The 20476-nt window shown below is 37.4% G+C and overlaps 1 protein-coding gene across 1 annotated transcript in view; it reads right to left on the bottom strand.

Annotated features, from left to right (window-relative positions):
* Positions 1 to 17065, bottom strand: part of LOC129263228 (uncharacterized) — a 46905-nt gene extending 29840 nt beyond the window's left edge. Inside the window, exons 1-7 of the mRNA XM_064100426.1 lie at positions 16826 to 17065; positions 6048 to 6152; positions 5300 to 5383; positions 4588 to 4680; positions 2752 to 3646; positions 1752 to 1954; positions 429 to 571 (exon numbers count right to left, since the gene is read on the bottom strand). Of these exons, the coding sequence (XP_063956496.1) occupies positions 429 to 571; positions 1752 to 1954; positions 2752 to 3646; positions 4588 to 4680; positions 5300 to 5383; positions 6048 to 6152; positions 16826 to 17065 (1763 nt within the window). The remainder of the gene's footprint in view (positions 1 to 428; positions 572 to 1751; positions 1955 to 2751; positions 3647 to 4587; positions 4681 to 5299; positions 5384 to 6047; positions 6153 to 16825) is intronic.
* Positions 17066 to 20476: the final 3411 nt, after the last annotated feature.

A 20476-nucleotide genomic window follows, 5' to 3' on the forward strand; every position in this document is an offset into this window, starting at 1 on the left:
AATACATGTTAGCTGTTAATATTTTTTCTCGTACCAGTAATACCCACACTCTCATATACAAGTTAAAAGATATAAACCATGATTCCCAGTAAAAACTGACAAGTTAAGATCTTTTAAGCTAAGATATCAACCCTAACCTCATACCTAATCCTATACTCCTATGATCTGTACAGTATTCTGAATATTCAGGTGGTGGCAGTGGTGGGATTTCAACCCAGGTCCACAGAACGACTGGTGAATTAACCTGGGCCTGATCTTAGAAAGGGATGTGACAGATTCACAAATCAAACACAGATTGTAACTGATGAAACCATGTCACTTAACTATAAAAATCTAGATCAATCACAATTTGAGATTGATTTGAATCTATCACAACCCTTTGTACGACTGGGGTCCAGGGCACCAATCACCAATCATGATTACTTTACCTCTGTGTTGGGAACATGGAGGGTCTCCTGGTAGCTATGTGGTGGTCTCGATCCTTCTCAATCGCTGATACTATGGAGGAGAAGTCTTCCACTGGGAAAGAATCAGGAAGGGCTTGGAATCCCATCTTCTGTCCCATCAGAGTCTATAATAGAAAGTACAATCATTATAGACTAAATGAGGAGCATCCAGGGGCCCGTCTTACATAGAGTTACGATTGATCCAATCAATTGTATCTCTATGGAAATCCATCAGTGTCATAAATTTTTCAACAGGAAATTTGCACAATGTCCTTTGTAAACAAAGAGAGGCACAGTGCTTTTTAAAGAAAACAAATAATGCATGAATATACATCATAGCTAGAAAATATTTTGAACAAACATGCATAAAACATGTTGACGTCGCTGGCCATCCATAGTTACGATTGATTGGATCAATCGTAACTCTTTGTACAATCCTTATGATAATAATTATTGTTATTATTATAATAATATTAATAGTAATAATAATGATAATAATAATGATATGTCCATTTATAAAGCGCAGTTGCTATATGCATATATTCAACTGTTAGATACCTGGTATCATATTTCTAGTATTACCCCGGCTGGAGCTGAGCCGCCATATCGGCACAAAAGCGTCAAGAAATAAATCCTACTGGGTACCCATTTACCTCACCTGGGTTGATTGCAGCACAATGTAGGTAAACGTCTTGCTGAAGGAAAACACGCCATGGCTGGGATTTGAACCCACGTCCCTTCGATTGAAAGACAGGAGTCATAACCACTAGACCATGACGCCCCCTCCCAACTTCCACATTAATTTCAGAAACTAAAATGCCATTGAGAGGAAAAGTACTTGTTTTACTACTCAGTATTGCAGTATGAGTTAATTGAGAAGTGAATTAGGATGTTGTCATTTATAAAGGAGACCTTAATTATTACATAACTGCACTTCTCAGAATGTTGCATTATGGGTAGGATACCTGGCCAGATTTGAGGAGTTGATGGTGATGATGATGATCGTGCTGCTGATGGTAAAGATGATTACACTGATAATAATGATGGTGATGATAATAATGTTGATGATGATTGACGATGGTGATGATGATGAAGATGATGGTGATGATGATAATAATGATGGTGATGATGGTGATAATCATGATAGTGATTATGATGACGATAATGATGATGATAGTGATGCTAATGGTGATAATGATGATGATGATGATGATATTGATGATAGTGATGTTGATCATGATAATGATGATAATGATGCTGATGATTAGAATAAAGGAAAACGTCTCTTTCTCCTATCGTTCTTACCACAAAGAAAGGTCCTTTGGAGACCTTCTCACATTCTTCCAATTCAGCCAAGCAGCTAGCAGCATAGGCATGATCATCCGTGGAGTATTCCTTCAAGCCCCAGTTCATGTCACAGACCTGGAATTCAAATCCCCGGTCACGACAGAATGCCCGCAATCTCGGATAGGCCTTGGCAACAAGAACAGTGCGCTCTGCTCCAAAATCTGTTGAGAAATGATTTTAAAAATCTCATTCAAGTCTAGTTTGAAGGCCATGACTCTGTATCTTAAAGGACCAACTGTATTTATAAAGGCCAGGATTGTTTTTTTTTCTACGTGAAAAGAAACACCCTTGCCTCGAACTTGTAGCCTGTACATGAAGACTAGAGGCCTATGGCTAATACATAAATATCAATACTTTAATGAGGAGTCATAACCTGAATTAACCCATCAACTACTGAAATCTTCTTTTCCCATAGGTTTTGCACAGGGACCAACTGGTTCCTGTAGTCAACAGGTTAATACACAACAGACTACTCTCCTTGTTACTGTTTGGTAGCCTTGCTCTAGTCATTTCAATACAGACGTGGCTCCAATATTTTACTTGTTATGACATTCATTCTGTCCTTGAAGTATTTTGATTCAGATTATAGTTCAAGTTGTAGACAGTATGTTTCTGTCTCCCTTTCCATAACTGCACATTCCAGAAGATTGCTAAACTAACAAATCTATGCTTTATATCCACTGGCAGTCAATTATGGTAAGAAATATCAGACTGTTGTCTTTCATTGTTTGAAATAGAGAAGGGAATACAAAATATCTTTATTAACTCACAAGTCTGCATAAAAAAGGCTACCTGCATGCTAAAATAATTCACGAGAAAATAAGGACAAAGAAAGATACATCTTGTGTAGCAACCTGACACCCTTCCAAAGCTCAATTTCATAATTGCATCCCTTTATCATAACAAAATCAATTATCAAGCATACCGACAAGTAAAAAATAAACTTTTGATACTTTACCTGTGAAAGTGGATGAGACACAGAGTCTGAAGATATTGGACACCCAGGAGCAGCGGACATCTACCCTGCTCTTCAAGATACTGTCAACAACCTCTTGATACTCCATGGACCTTCTTGACTCCAACCCATCCTCAGGATAAGGGGTAGGTACAGGAGATACACATGAGAGGACTTGGTGGTCATCTACTGGGTTCTGATGTCCACTATGACGACCTTGTGCCGATACCGTTGAATGACACCTGGTATCCATCCCAAGGGAAGGAAGCTTCACATCTTTCCCAGACTGTGCAGCCAGAGGTGATGATACTCTACTTGTATTGATTGTTGGCAAATGCGACAAGTGACTAGGTGATTTGGCGAGAGGGGACATTGGGGAACCTTTAGCCGACTTATCAGGTTTGATGGCCAATTCCGGTGGCTTTGGAGTTCTTGAGGAACTTGCAATGGTGCTTGCGACGCTTCCATCGCGGCTAATGCCACTTGACATGCGAGACCGTCCTGAAGAGTTCCTTGATCCCATTGAGGACATACTGTCTGAGATGGACTGTAGTTCTAGTTTTTCAGAAGGTGCTTTGTCAAGTCTTCCACTGCTTGCAGGAGGATTCCCTTTCTGGAACAAAGGTTGGTCCGCACCTGCTCCTGTCAACGGCACCAGGATTGGACTTGCCCTGGTTTCAACAGTTCTGTTGACATCATCCTGGGATGTTTCTGGAGCTTTGTCCACTGCTCCATTAGCAGGAACAGATTCATCATAATCAGGAGTTGGAGGGTGGTCACTTGGCAAAGGTGTAAAGGAAAAGGCTCCAGGGTATAAACCATCTACAATATGCCCCTCCTTGCTGACACGACCACCGATCTCATTATACTTGGTAAAGATGTCAACTTTGCCAGGTGTCTGTGGAAAAAAGTATATGATATTGCTTTTCTGTAAGACATAGTGGCACAGGAGTTAACTCCTTCTCAGTGGATTCCCAAATTTCAGAACATTCTTTGAAAATAATGATGTATGAATAAATCAGATGATTTTATATATTAGATATATTTGTGTATTCTGTATGTCATTATCAAGTTGCAGGATGCATTGTAACGATATTCCTTAAATCTCCTAAATGTTTTACGTCTAATCAAAGCCTGGATTTGTAGATTAGAAAAGAAAATAACTCATGCACAAGTAAAACTGAATGTTCCTTCATCAGAGAAAATTCAACAAATTTCTTGGAGTGAAGACATTATTTTCATTTTATGACAGTATAATAACATTATTTGTGCAAGTACTGTATAATGGGCAAATCCAGAATTTGAGAATGGGGTGGGGGTCACAGTTCTTCTTTCCCGAAGCCTCCAAAAATGTCTTCACTTTAAGAAATACCTATTTGCATCCTTACCTCAAAAGATAGCAGGCTCCCGTCTTACAAAGAGTTACGAGTGATCTGATAAACCTCAACTATATGTAAATTCATCAATGTCATAATTGATTCTCCAAGAAATTTGTACAATGTCCATTGTAAACAAAGAGAAGCACACTGAAGCTTCAAGAAAACAATGAATGCATGAATATACATCACATCTAGAAAATATTTTGAACAAACATTAATTTTAGATGTTCGTATTGCTGGCTTTCCGTAGTTGTGGTTGATTGGATCAATCGTAACTCTTTAAGACGGGGTCCAGAAAGTTGCATTTAGCCCTTCCCCATGGCCCTGGGGAGTGCAGTGCTGCTTTGTTTTGTTCTTTTTGGAAGTCAATTTTTTTTCAAACCAGCACACCCTATTTGAAAATCATTCCCGAGACCCTGATGGTTATGTGCATGAACTGTTCATTACAGGTGATTCTTACCCTTGGTTTGAATTTGTAAGTTTTATCCCCCTGGCTGTCCGATTCTATCGTCTCATCATCCATCCACGGATCAGCCCTCTCTCGAAAGCGTCTCTGGAAAAGACGAAATAATATAAAGTAAGAATTTATGTAGTGTCATTGTCTTTGAAATATTCTACTCTGAGGTGCACAAGAGAAATAGAAGAAATGTGAGAGTCAAAACGTGTATATAGAAAAGATAGACAGTAATTGTTGTTTTTTCATTTGGAGGTTTCTGATGATTTCCTGAATTTAATTGCACCCAAATTATTCAAAACCATACCCTTTATACTAATTTTTGGACTTTTTGTTCCATCCAAATTTTGTTTTGTAACTTAAAATGTTATCTCCTTTGTAAGTTATTTACTGGTTTTTGCAGAGTACACTAATACACCCTTCCCCTCCCCCAACTAACAATGATATTCTGAAATATTCTGAATTCCTAATTCAATTAATTATTTCACTGTCTTTGTATAATAAATGAATTAATTAATATGATGGTTATATTAATTGATATACTTATCTACATATCATATTTATTATCTTGTAAGTGTCTTATATTATAATCATTGTTATCATTATTATTATTATCATCATTATTTTCATTTTTATTATCATATTTATTATTTATTCTTACCATTAGCAGAATTATGAGCTTAACTTATAAAAAGTTTTTGAAAAATATATATCTTACCCTGAGATATGATATAATCTTTCGATCATTGTTCAGTCTCATTTTCTTCAAAGCTTTACGCCTTGAATACCTCTGGCTTGAACTCTGAAAAAGGAGAGAGAAATTCAAAGATAATAATCTTAGGGATAGATACATAATTAAAGCAAAAATTGAGAGAGCAAGACAAGGCACATGTACAGGGGAGGGGAGGTATAGCTTCAAGAGTGAGCAAAAGCTTGACAAAAAGAAGAAACACAATAACTTAAATATAATTTGAAAACGCTTTCCCCTAATTACACCAGGGTTCCATAATAAAAGGCTTAGCTATGGTCGTAAAACTTTTTCTTTTACAATTGATTGCATTAATTTTAATATACAATTACAATTAATCATGAAAATCAAGTGTACAATTAATCACCAACCTTTCTATTACATGACTCCAATGAAGTGAAATTAAACTAGTGGATGGGAGATCTCTGCATGAACTTTGACTTGATCTGCTTTTCAAGTTGCTTAAATATTGGCTTTACGCATTGAAAACAAATGATTAATGTCGGTGGTGACAGAGATTTCCTGCAATGGGCGATGGCAGTGATCTCTGTAAAATGATCTACCAAAATGAAGATAGATGCAAATTTTGGTAATTTGTAGAATAAATACTGATCAAACAACCGCTTGAACCAGGCTTAATCGTAAGATCATAACCCAGCCGTCAAAAAATGTGTACACTTTTAATTTCTGGATTGGATGTGTTTATTGATGTACTTACTCCATTAATGTCAGGTCCTGCATATGATGCCGATATGAACTTTGAACTCGGGTCCTCGACCTTGGTATCCGATGTGGAATCAACAGACGATGATGCCAGCTCAGTCTGAAAACAAAGAAATTAATAAGATTTTACATAATTGCCAATATTTTCAAATGTGTATTGCATCCATATTGTGCTTTTCTGTAGTATTAGCCCCCCCCCCCCATCCCTCCTCAGGAGTAAGGGCCTACAAGGCACCCCCCCCCCCCCCAAAAAAAAAAAAAAAAAAAAAAAAAAAAAAATGTAACAAGCCAAAATTACAGAATGAAAAATATAAAAAGGCAATCGCTCCTCCCGACGCAAGGGGTTGGGCTGAAAAATTACATTTATTTCCATCAGGGGCGGGGAGGGGACGAAAACCCTTGTCTCTTAAATTGTAGATGAACAGAGCAGCAAGCAAGAGGCCACCAGGCCTCACCTGGCGCAGCAGAGAATACAAAAAGGTGATTCAATTTATGTACACAATTTTATATATTTTTTGTTACTTAAGATTTATATTAATATTCTGATTAATATGTCTGACAAAAGGCAATCGCTCCTCCCGACGCAAGGGGTTGGGCTGAAAAATCACATTTATTTCCATCAGGGGAGGGGAGGGGACGAAAACCCTTGTCCCTTAAATTGTAGGTGAACGGAGCAGCAAGCAAGAGGCCACCAGGCCTCACCTGGCGCAGCAGAGAATACAAAAAGGTGATTCAATTAATGTACACAATTTTATATATATTTTGTTACTTAAGATTTATATTAATATTCTAATTGATATGTCTGACAATATTGTAAGTGCTGTGATACTTTTGTGTATAGCGCATATATAAATAACCATTATTATTATTATTATTATTATTATTATTATTATAATCAAACTATTCACTCTCAAGGCATATCAGTAAATTTTACAGGGAGACCTTTTTATACCCTTTTGTACAAGTTGATGTTTTGTCAAGATCTCTTTGTATTGTATACGATGACTTGCTCCATTCACATTTCAATCCAACTTTTTTTAATTCTTGTTTTGAGTGCATTGCTATAGCAAATGATACTTGTTTCACTATAGATCGGATGGTACAACACCCTGAAAAAATACTGTCGGTAAACATATGAATATACCAGAATGTTGGTTAAAAGAAAATTACTTGTAAAATGAAATTGAGATTTTTCCTTAAACAGCTGATACATTGTAGGTTCATACGGTAACCATCCCAATATGTTGTCAGACAAAACAATTTGCGAGTGAAGATGAGTGATTTCAGAGGTAAATGGGGTTCAAATACACACCGCTCCGATAGTAACGCGGGAGAGTTGAACATATAGGTCTACACCATGACACTAAATGTGATAAATCATGCACCTATCCTATTTCCAAAAGTAAAATAGAGCTTCGTTCTTTTCGATTAATTACAGAAAATATAGGCACAACCCGACACCAATGGAAACCTTAGAATATCAAGGCATCGTAATAGATAAGTATCTGTTTTGCCCCCTGCTCAGTGACCACGCATCAACAAAACGACAAAATTCTATTAAATGGCAATAATCTCTATTGTCATAACAAAACCCGTTGCCCTCGATATCTTAGCATTTCAAAGGATTCTGGACCATCCCTTAGTCTAAGAATAGCTGGACTACGGGGCATTTTGGTATTTTAAATAGGCTGAAGATGGAACGATTACCTCTAACTACGGACCGGGGGCGAAGGGTTTGTTGATTAGAAAGATTATTATATGACGCGTATAGGGAAAGGGAAAAGGGAAGATGGACATTTAAAAAAAGACTAAATAAGAACAGAAAAAAGGGAAAGGAAAGTGTTAACAACTGTCATGACTGCCGATAAAAATACCATCCCCCACAAGGCTTTTGACACGAATTGAATCTGAATTTAATAGGAATTGTCAACTTTTACTTTGATCATAAACAGTACTTTTCACTTTTTGAAAGCAACGATAATCCCTGCAAAATGAAGGCACATGTAACATCCGCGTTCGCACCGTCATCGTACTACAAAACTATATACATGTATAAGTTAATTTTCGCAACTGCAATGGGGACAGATCCAAGAACGCAGTAAATGTATTTAAAATTCCCGTCAAATGACAATGAACAGCTGGGATGTCTTTGACTAAAATTGGTGAACAGAGCAGCAGTTTTGTCTTAAATTCCGGAGCTGACGACAACATTGAAAATGTGTCATTTTTTCAGAGTCAAGGACGGAACTGCTGGTTTGATTCATCAATGTTCGACAAAGACTTCTTGGTTGCTCTTTGTCATGAAGGGCATTTGATAATACATTTTATATGTTCCTGAATCTGTCATGCGTCGCGAAGCGAAAACCCCTACTCTCGGACCGGACGCAGCGAAGTGTTTTTATTTTGTGGGGTTTTTTAACAATAAAGAGACAAGAGTCACAAGACACAACAAACTACATCGAAATTGCCCCCAATTTGAAGCCACACGATGATTGCATGTCAAGAAACAGAAAATAAAAATCTTATCTTATTTTCTCATTTAGATGAATAATTTAGGCCTATGAGTTTTCTTTTGTCAAATACCATATATACATGTAACCGCGTGTTTTGGGTACGGGCACTTATCGTCAGGGGGGGTCAACAGAAAATTATATGATTTCATATAATATTATTGTACCTTCTTATCAATATTCAAGCGCCTACGGTTTGTCAGCGACATGAGTTATTTGACCATGTTGAAAAGATGTCGACTTTAGTACGTATACCATTATGACCGGTTATTGGCAATACGATATGAAATATCTTTCCAAGTCGAATTCTAAAATCTACGTGTGGTCGTGGTATAGTAGCATAAGATGTCTTCCAGGTGACCTAAAATGTGTTGACATAACGACGTAAATCATGTAAATTATGTCAAGATATGGCCTGATAAGGCCATGTCGACAACTTACAAAAAGCCGACATGATAATTCTAAGCCGAATCGACAAGATGAAATATCTCGCAATATTGTCAAGTAGCTTCATTACACGCGTGAACAAAATATCTAACTTCATGAATTGTACTATAAGAGAGAGAAAAACATGCAGTGACAAACTTGTATAATGATGAAGTGCAAAGGTCCTACTCTAAATTTGGGGCATGCCTATTGAAAAATACTAATTGATTAAGAGTTACTGATGAAAGTGGATCTTTCTCAACAATTCTCCAATGTAGTTATCAGATGAAAGCTAAGTTTACACTCACATATTTTAATAAGAGAATTAATAATATATTATTTTTTTTATATAAGAGAATCATTTTAAAAAGAGAATTTACGACTTAAAGATATGAAAATAAAATCGTAAAGGTAAATCAGGGTTTCGATCGACATTAACCATATCAGAACAGATAAACCCCTGTATCTTCGCGTGCAACCCTTTATTTTAAATTGAAACTCTAAAGCAAGCACTGATAGCTTCGAAACTGATTACATTCATACCTTTTCTTCAATTAATCGGCCTTCACTATACACAACAACGCAATGACGATCACCTATGGCAAATAATCGATGCTGTGAATGGATAATGGACTACAAGCGAGCAAATATTGAACGGAGTTTGAGAGATCATTATCCCGTGAAAGAGGGTATTGTCCCATTGTTATCCGGGCATACTGATCGATCTGAACACTTATCGCTTGAGTTGCTCGCCACGAGGCTTTAAAGATGATATCAATATTTCTGTTTCTGTCTATACTATATGTTTCTGTTTTATGTCGTGGGGTAGCATACATTTAGGCCTAAACTCAACGAAAAATTTAGAGCCCCCCCCCCACTAGCACCATAACGTCGTTACGAAGTGCCCCCTTATAGTCGGTATTTTTTAAATCTTTTTTTTACGGATCAGTAAAAGTATTTTGAAAAAGAGAGACTTGCCCTCTCTTCGGGAAAAAAGTAGAAAATATGACAGGCCTCATGGAAAAAATGAATATACCTCTACAACTTCAGCTGTAAACAATATATTTCCTCCATTTTACTCCCCCCCCCCCCTCGAGTACCCAGAAGAAAAATTATGTGATGATTTTTTTATCAGCACGAATTGGATTTATTTGTCACGATGAACAATATCAAATACAACACAGGTTACAGAGCGCAGGATATCTTAAAATAATTATTGAAGACTGAATTTATAAATCACCGGAGAAATCAATAATATTCTGATCGATAAAATGGCGTCAATGGCGGTTTATTTTATCTCATCTTATCTGACTGCTATCGTCTAATTGTTATCGCGACTATCAGTGAAATCGGGTGACAATCAACCGATCAATCACGGATCATTGTTACGTCACAATTAATTTGATCGAGGAATCTGTCCTTGTCATAAACATCAATGGAGTGACTTTTAAACATATCTACGCGCGAAAGAAGAGATGGGGTGTGGTTCAAAGGAATATGAAGTGGGCATAAGTGATAAGCACCATTGGGGCTAACCGGCTACTCATACTTAAAATAGGCTTTTCCTAACCCCCCCCCCCCCACGAAGGAGAAGATAGTAATTTATCAAATTGAAAAAAATAATGATTGCTACTCCTGAAGTTACTACATTTTTCAATGGGGTGCTCATTTTAGACATCACACCCTACAGCCACTAGCGTACCTACGGGGGGGGGGGGGGGCAGGGGGGGCACTCTGCCCCCCCTGACGAGTCACAACCCATACAAAACACATATACCTGCCCCCCCTGACGAGCTTAAAAGACCTTTTTTGCCCCCCCCCCCCTGACCCGCTTGAAGACCTTTATCGCTTCCTGATGAACTTGAAGACCTTTTTTTTTTTTTTTTTTTTTTTTTTTTTTTTTTTGCTTGTCAAATTTTTTGTGGTACGAAAACCTTCATTTTTTAATTGAAGATCTTTTTTTTTTTTTTTTTTTTTTTTGCTTGTCAAATTTTTTGGCGGCCGATTTTGCCCCCCCTGTGGAAAATCCTAGGTACGCCACTGCCTACAGCCCGTTCTCATCCCCTCCCCCTTCCGCAGGAAAGAAGGAGTATATACAGTTATAAAGTTAGTGAACCCCACCAGGAAATGAACATATCTAAAAGTGTTCAAGTTCTGTCATGTTTTAGATATTCACATGTGAAGTCAGGTGATAAATTATTACATTCAATAAAGTTTGTTTCTCTGGGCTCAACGTCTACATTCAACACTAAGCATGAAGAAGTACATATCCCCGTCGGGTTCACAAACTTTTTAGCACCATGTATTCTTGTATGAAAAGCGAAAATTATTTTATTGCCATTGCTATAAAGTTACTACATAATCATGGACAGGTGCATGCAAATTATTAACTTCTAACGATTTTCAGAGGGTTTTTTTTAACATTAATTCATTTTTCTTGAATCGCTGGCCCTTGTTTTATGTTTTATTCTTATCTGTTTTGAACTGTTGGTACTAACTTCAAATTGTTTACTTTTCTTTATGTTTGGTATATTTATATTTATGTTGTAGGGCCTCAAACGACTGATGGAGCCACATTTTTAACTTATACGAATTACAAATATATGAATATATAAAATAATCAGGTCAGCACTGTATTTAAAGATTACCGCACAGAAAGGGCGATTATCTGGTCTGTGACACCTCAAACGTCCCCATTACACGGACCCATGAAGACCCTTTATATTTATTCTATTGTAATTAAAAAGGACAGGGTCCGCTGCATTTAACTGCCATGGATGACTATTATCAATGCACATATATATATGCACCGACCTTGAATTTGTATTTTTGTCTTTGTTGATCGGCCCTTGGTCTTAACTACAACCAAAACATTGAAATTTCCAAACGTTCCTATGCTACATCTGGGCTAATCCCTTTCAATATTTTGTGGTGAATGTGATATATGGTTCATATTCATAATGTAAAGTTTGACCTTATCATTTTTTCGCTAGAGTGCAGGCTATTTCCTATTACTCGGCTAGTCCGATAAAACATTTATGTTCTTTTTTCTCTGTGGCTAATTTAAAAAGAGTAAACAGTAACTGTTGTTTAAATTATCCACATAGATTGTAACCGAGGATTGTAAGTAGGCCCTACTGCTGTGTACGGGAGACCTATACACTTTAGTTTAAATTGATTTCATTTTCTCGTCTTCTTCCCCCCCCCCCCTCTCTCCCTCCTTTTCTCTCGTTTTACTGTTATCAAGTTTCTGCTGAAAATATTTTCTATCATTGTGTCCATGATTGAATAAAATTCATATAGCGTGACCGTGTATGTTATTTTTTTTCTTTCTCAAACTTGACATGACGATTTTTCTCTCCCGTAAATCCGCTAAAAAAATAATCCAAATGGTTGCCCAGGGCCAGACGTTCATGACATGGAATAACAAACACATTAAACCGAACAAAGTTCAATCTTGTAAACAGTATATATCATCATGTAAACGATGCGTGCAACAATGATAATTCAATTTGTTTTATGAGGTGGTATGCCCATCCATATAAATCCTGTCATAATTATAGGATTTTCAAAGAGATCATTCTTCAAGAAATATGTTCACTTCGGGGCAACTTAGAAAGGAGAATAGAACTTATTATTCCCCCATTGGTATTTGGTATAATGGCCAATATTAATATTACGAAATGACCAAAAAGAAACATGACACTAAATCTACACACGGTATTAAAAAGCACTCCCTAACGATGAAGTAAACATTTCAATTTTATTATGTATAATTTGAATTTTGTTATATTTTGTTGTTTTTACTTATAAATGGAATATATGGAATTAACGATTCAATCAATCATGTCACCAAAATCTACAATATCTTTATTGAATCAATGATTTCTCAAATCATTACATAAGGACATCGATTTGTTCATTGGAATGACATTATAAAGTGAATTCTGAGAGGCAAGCAAGATGAAGTTTTCTCGCCAAAAAGGAGGCAAAAGTTTCATGGTGCAGATAATCAGCTGAGGGAATTGGAAATCTCTTATTTCTGGGTGATTTGACTCAGCGATGCATTGAACGATTCTAGGAATGACACTTAAGCTGACCAAAGTAATGTCCACTATTGATTTCCAATATGCAAGAAATGCACATTACAGAGCATGGCCACCAGAGTCTTAAACCACAATCATTATCATGTTATACCGTAACAGTCACACCAACGAATCCGACTCCAAACCGATTGATTGTATGTCATTGGTAATAACGTATTAGATGTGAACGGTCTGGAGTCGGTTTACCCGGTGTAACTTGAACTTTATCATCAGTCAAACAAAGGCAAACCCACATAGTCCCACCGGCGTTTCTCGAACATGACAACCGTAAAGTGGCTGGTGCGGGGGTCAATTCCAACTGACCGCGAAGGTCTTGTATCATCATCCGGGGATGCAGAGGCAAGCGTTTACAGCGTTGCCATGGTTATGTGTGCATCCCGGATCACGACCCCGATTAGGGCGTGACGCAAAGATACCCGAAATCCGATCCGGACACGATAAACATTTGATGACAGCTGACATGATTTGGGACATTCGGAATTATAGCTTGTTATTTCAAGACGTGATCGAGACATGTCGGAACACTTCAGATATCATCCATTTTCCAAACAACAGATATAACAGTATGATCGGACGAGGCAGATTTTCTTTTTACAAGTTTCAAAATTATACGGTTAGTTCATCGTACACAATTAATGAAAGTAGGCATATCATAAACAGGAAGAAGAATCGATGTACTGTTGATTGTTGGAGAGGCCAAAATAAGAAACAAATCATCTTTTTTGTGAGAACATCTAAAAGTACATCTTCCACATTTTATGAAATGGTTGGTCAAGTTTTTTTTTCTGTCTCTCTCTCCCCTGGTCGTTCCTTCTTTTTTAGACTGTATTAAGGAATTGCAATATGATGAAATCTTCACAGGCTGATATTGCCATCGAAATTCAATTTATTACATCCTTCAAAAAACGAATCATTTTAATAATATTTGAATTAGGACTTTATTCAGACGATAGTGATTTCTGCAAAGTAGGTTTATAGAGGTGTTGTGGTTCAGTGGACAGGTCTCCGGACTTTGCACAAGGTCCGAGGTTCAAATCCCAACGCAGCACTCGCGCCCTTTGGCAAGGTGTTTATCTGCAGTTGCTACTCTTCACCCAGGTGTAGTAAATGGGTATGTAATTGTCAATAATAAACGTATCTATACATCATGATCAGAAACGTCCTGAATGTCGGCCGATGATTCCATATTCTCAAACACGTTGAAAAGATGGCACCAAAATGTACATGCTGCTTATCATTTAAAGTCAAAGTCACATACTTGTATTTGTTTATAATGGATGATATTCTCCTTTCAATAAATGGTTTATCTATTTCATGTACACAGGAGCAGATACAGGTCTGGGAGGGCACAGGGGGGCGAATAGCCCCCCCCCCCCAACGCCAAATTGACGCAGATGTGGGCATATACAGAATACACTAAACAGGGGTTGATCTTTTCTGAAGGGGGTGCATTTTGTCCCAAATATTTTACAAGCGCCACCCCCCCCCCTTTAAAAAACAGTCACCACTGAAACATGAAGAACAATTGGTCTATCGGGGGGGGGGGGGGAATACAAGCGATAAAGAAAAGAGGTCATCACTCAATTTATGAGGTGCGGTCGCACCTTCTGCCCCCTCCCCCAATCCATGTCTGTTAAGTTGTATCATACTGGTGTGCCCTTCCTAAGTTCCTATGCCCCCCCCCCCTCTCCTTGAGAACGAAGCCGTGTTTATTTCTTAAAGGAGAAGTTCACCCTGTTCCTGCCGAGGAGCTGGTTTCAGGATTAGAGAAGAATATTGTTGAAGGTTTGACGAAAATTCATCACAGACTATAAGAGCGTTTACATTATGGATTTTAAACTTTAATGCTGCAGTCACATTTCTCCTATGGCTGCTGTACGGCAAGTCGTAAACAGCTGTTTTAACATTTTGTTGTACTAGCTGCATATAGGTGGTTCGAATCAATATGAATGAAACGGTCGGCTGTTTTCGACTCGCCGTACAGCAGCCGTAGGGGAAATGTGACTGCAGCATTTATCTCCGACGCCACGGACGTCATAATGGGAGTAATAAGCTCATCAATATCTCATGTAATATAAATTCCATAAATTCGAACCTTTTAACAGTTAACGGAACATGATGAATAAAAATAGTTTTCCTAAGTAGAAAGGCTTATATTTCTGATAAGATATCCAACCGCACAAATACAATAATGTTCAAATTGTTGAGATAATAGCTTTTTGCTGAAGTTATATTGCAATACAGAGGAGCTGCTCGTATGCAACGTCAAAACAATAAAAATGTTAAACTTCATATCGCCGTTATTCTTTGACAAAATATCCATAAAACCTTCGACAGCATTTTTTTCTCGACTTTTCTGCTATTATTACAACCAACTTGAACTTTCCCTTTGAATGAAGATCATTGGGGAGTGAGTGATAGATTTGGGCATGGCGACCCATTATTGTTATATTCTTACTGCTAAAAAAAATACGTGCCCCGCCTCCCTTTTCGAAGCCCTGTTTCCGCCTCTGCTTAATCAGTGGATCGAGGAGTATTACATATACGTGAGGAGTATTACATATATATATCATTATAACAATAACCGATTATCTTTGAGTAGGTGCTAAAAGGTCACAGAGGTTAACATTAAGGTGCTTGAGCGTTTACTGATTGTGGATTGTGCTGATGTATTATTGTATATCTTGTTAATTAAAAATAGCAGTAGCTTGAATGTAACAGGTACCTCTGTGGTTTGGGATAGTTTTAAAAGATTAATGAAAAATATTATAAATATGTGCATTTCAAAATATGGAGTTTTAAAGCCTTCCAAGCCTTGTGTATTGTTTTGGTAAATCTTACTCTCAATATTTTCAAAGTTTTAATTCATTGTCAGATAAAAACGAAGGAGTATATCGTAAAGTATTTTCATAAAGATTTTTTTTTTTTTTTAGATTTATTTATTTTTTAAAGAGAAGCATAGACCTGCAAACCGTTATAATATTGCAAACCTTAAAGGGGAAATAAATAAATGTTTACCCTGAAGAAAAGTTTGTTGTAAAAATACAAGAGAAATAAATATGAAACTCTTTGTGAAGGTTTGAGAAGAAGTCAACAAAGATTAAAAGATGTGATTAGAATTTACAGTTTATGATTTGTGTCGTCATATGAGAACAGCTGCTCCATATGTAATATAAAATGAATATTTTTTAAATGTATAATGTTCCATGATAACTATTTCATTTATTTTCTTTCAGAAGCTGATGTGAGACGATTTGTCTGTATGTTGATACACTATACGAACATCCAACTTTCTTAATCCTTGTTCGATTTTGATCAAAATTTTAATTTTTGTTTGTCTGATTTTACTTTATCGGTACAAATCATATTATCTTATTCAGCATCATCATCATTCACTATTCATTACTATTATTACCATCATAGTATCACCATTATTCTTATTAGATCATTATTATTATTAATCTTCATCCTCATCGTCATCATCGATTATCTTCTTCTTCTTCATCATCATCATCATTATCATCATCATCATATCATCAGCATTATCATCGACATTTATTATCATTTTCCAGTGACTTCATGGACTTTTCGTAAAACAACTGATTCAAATGATATTGGGCTATCAACCGTCACATCGGCGTCACATTCTGCGAACGCCAGCAGACTATCATTCAAGGGCTACGTAAAACAACACACCATCTAAAGTTTTTCAAATACAATATTAAACATACCTTTCGGCCGTAGCTCCATGAGGACCTTTCACTGTACGAATTCCGCCTGTAAAACTCAACGGCAGATTCAGAATAAAACCTGACGTGGCCGTCGGATCCCCGAATTCGGTTGCTAGGGCGAGGATCAGCCATGGTGTCCCGCGACGAAACCTCTACTGGGACGGTGCAACCCACGACAGAGCCAGTCTTGCTGGCCAGATTTATCGAATAAACGTCCAAGATTTGGGCGAGCGCGGACATAGTGGATCCATTATTCCATGTACAGATGGAAGAATCGGAAGTTTACTCGCTCGAAATGTTATTCCAGTCTTTAGTGATGCAACGAGCACGATCCGAGTCTTCACACTTGAGATATATTTCAAACTTCAACTATATTGTATATGTTCAGATATATTTTATGCACGTATAAGCGGTTCGCGATGAAAAGAAAATCACAGCTTTTCATTGTATTGAACTATTCAACCAACCTTGTACTTTTTGCCAGCCATGCCAATTTTCACGATCCAGATTTTGCAGTTTGCTCTACAGCGAGCAAATTTGTTTCCCTCCTTGGTACAAATAATAAGTGGGATGGAAGTTAGAGGTGCGATATCACAGTTGAGAATGACCGACTAACTTGAGTGTATGTATAGTCTTTTTTATCGACTGGTGCGATCCAAAACTTTGAGACGAGCATAAATCAATATTCCAATACTGTATACTTGGCACGTGTAGAATTTCTCAATGGGAATGCTGAGACGCTTGAGTGTGTGTGCGTCTGGTAAACAATAGTTTGGTGTAGCATTCGACAGTTTGTTGTGTTGAGCGAAAGAAATCTGGGTATTAGCGGGGAAATATATCCTTCACGGTTTACACAAGTGTATTAGAGATTGGGGTGTATTAGTGAGGGGTAAACACCCCTCCCCCATGACTCCTCAACTCTCTCTTTCCTTCTTTCCCTTTTCTTGTTCTCTTTCTTTCTTTCTCTATTTCCTCTTTTCGTTTTTTCTCTTTATTTATCTCTCTGTCCCCCTCATCTTCTTTCTAACTCCCCACCCTCTCTAACTTGTTCCACTTCGCTATAGACCATCTGTGAGTCGATATGTTTTATTTATATATTAATTTCTTCCTTTCTCCCTATATCTTTCTTAATTTCTTAATTTTCCCCCATCCTTTTCATTTTCTTCATCCCTCATCCTCTCTCATTTGTTCAACTTTTCTCTTATCTCATCCGGTGAATCGATCTTTTTCTTTCTTTCTTTATTTATTTCTTCCTTCCTCCCTTTCTTTCCGTCTCTTTCAAAGGCTGTTTCCCTTTTTAATTTTCTGTACATTTTCCGTCACCCCTCCCTCATTCATAAGAACACATACGCACTCACACACACACACATTATCCCCCTTCTATCTTTCTATATCTCATCGTTCTTTTATCTTCTTGTTTGTTTAGCGTACTCTCCATGGTAACAGTACAATTTCAACTTCACTCAATCTATCTATCCCTCCCTCACCGTTTACCTTTAACAGAAACCGAAAATAGTGAAGAGTTGAGTGTAAAAAAAGCCCACCTTAGCATAGATAGGTCATATAAGGCCAAATAGAGCATGAAGATATGAATACAGCAACCTATGAAATGAAAAAAAAATAGTCGTTATGCGTGAGGATTTAATCCTCCCGAGCTTACCCCCCGGAGGCAATGGGATGTGTTTCCCTGATCAATATTTCTTTCATAGGTTGAAATATTTCTTAATTGATTTTTCTCTCAATTATTCATTTTTTAATGATTCCCTGACTTGATGGTGAAATCGTTATGGTTATCTGAAGAACGGGGCCTATACTACATTTGTTCACCGGCTACCCCTACACCTCATTGAGAGTAATGACACTGATTGAAATGAAAATCAAATTTTGATATAATTTAACAAATTTTGTATATAGGTCGATCGTAAAACATTGTTAGGGGACATGTTCCCCTAGTCCCCAACCCTAGCTCCTCGGCCATCTACGTGATCTAGTCCTATACGCTATTATGTGTTTGGGTGTGTGGGGCGGGGGGGGGGGTGTTGATTTCTGTTTTCCTGCAAATCATTCGGTCATTCAATATTAATTATTATTAATATACATAAAGGGTTGGGGGCTCAGTTTAGTTAGTTTTTGCACATCCTTGTTGATATAAAAATGAAGAATTGTATTCTTTTGTATTTATCTGGAGTTTATGTAATCCATTTGAATGTAATCCTTAATAAAAACATGTTGAAAAAAAAAGTGTGTGAAACTGCCAGAGAGTGAAGCAAGGAAAACATTAGTATTTTATTTAATTGATTTTATCGTATCACGATAATGATAAAGCGTGTTCATTCATATACAGTATGTATTTTTTCAACCTTGAAACACGTGGGATGTTTTTTCTGCCTTCCTCCCCCCCCCCCCGCCCCATATTAACGATTTCATCCAAAACTATTTATTACAAAACAAAATACAAATATTCATTTTGTGTTAACAATTACCCACAGAGTGAGTTCTACAAAAATATTTGCCATCCACTAAAGAAAATGATAATAGAATGAAATGCCAAAAATACAATAGTATAGACTGACTAAGAAAACTATACCAACTGTGGAACTCACGATATATGGTAATTAGTATTCATGAATGATCTGTTTGTCAACAGGCCCCTGGGCGTGCGCCTGTAATCCAAGCTATGCATGCGGGGAAGTTACAAATTGATGCAGAGGTTCGAGCCCTGGTCTCGTCTTTCGGATGGTGACGTTAAAGGTAGGTCCCAGACGTAAATAATCATATCTGATTGATACACGTCTGATAAAACTCAAATACACACATTCCCTCCCACGCACACGCACAAAGCCGGGCACACAAATGTTATAACTGCAGGGGTACATCTCCCCGCTGTCTACACCCTATAGTGGCGCCACTTCCATCAACCCATCCCCCTCCCACCTCTCTCTCTCTCTCTCTCTATCTCTTTCACATATACACATACGCAAACGCACCTGCCCTCCATCACAAATTGCCTTCTAATGATTTTTTTTTTTTGGGGGGGGCATCATTGCACAAACGTTACTATTATATTAACTTTGCCATCCAATCCTGTTAACTATGGTAACAATGCTAATCAACCAATCAGAATCAAGGATTTCGGTGAAGTTACCAATGGATGGCAAAGTTACTGTACTAGTAACTTTTATGGGTAATTTACCGATTGGTCTATTGCCAACACGTCCACTGATAACATGGTCTACCTTCATTTAGTCTATAATGCTATTTCGTCCATTTCGTCTAACCATGCTAACAGACAGTTGGTCTAATAGCAATTTGGTCTAATATTCACTTCGTCTAATCACCAATTCGTCTATCCCATTTCATCTCAAAACCAGTTGGTCTAATACCCATTTCTTTCCATTCATTTCGCCCAATTGGACCAAATGATATATGGACTAAATTGCTATTGGACCAACTGGCTATTACTCGAACTGGTGAATGGACGAAATGGCACTCAGACCATGTGGATAGTGGACGAACTGATGGTAGACCACATCATGGTAGACGAGTTGGTAATTAGACGAATTGGCATTAGACCAAATGGAAATAAACCACTTGCCGTGAAGGCATCTTCCATGGAAGGACACGGGGCAGATCCATACATCAAAGTCCAAT

The sequence above is a fragment of the Lytechinus pictus genome, chromosome 6 (genome assembly GCF_037042905.1).
Source record: "Lytechinus pictus isolate F3 Inbred chromosome 6, Lp3.0, whole genome shotgun sequence".
NCBI lineage: Eukaryota > Metazoa > Echinodermata > Echinoidea > Temnopleuroida > Toxopneustidae > Lytechinus > Lytechinus pictus.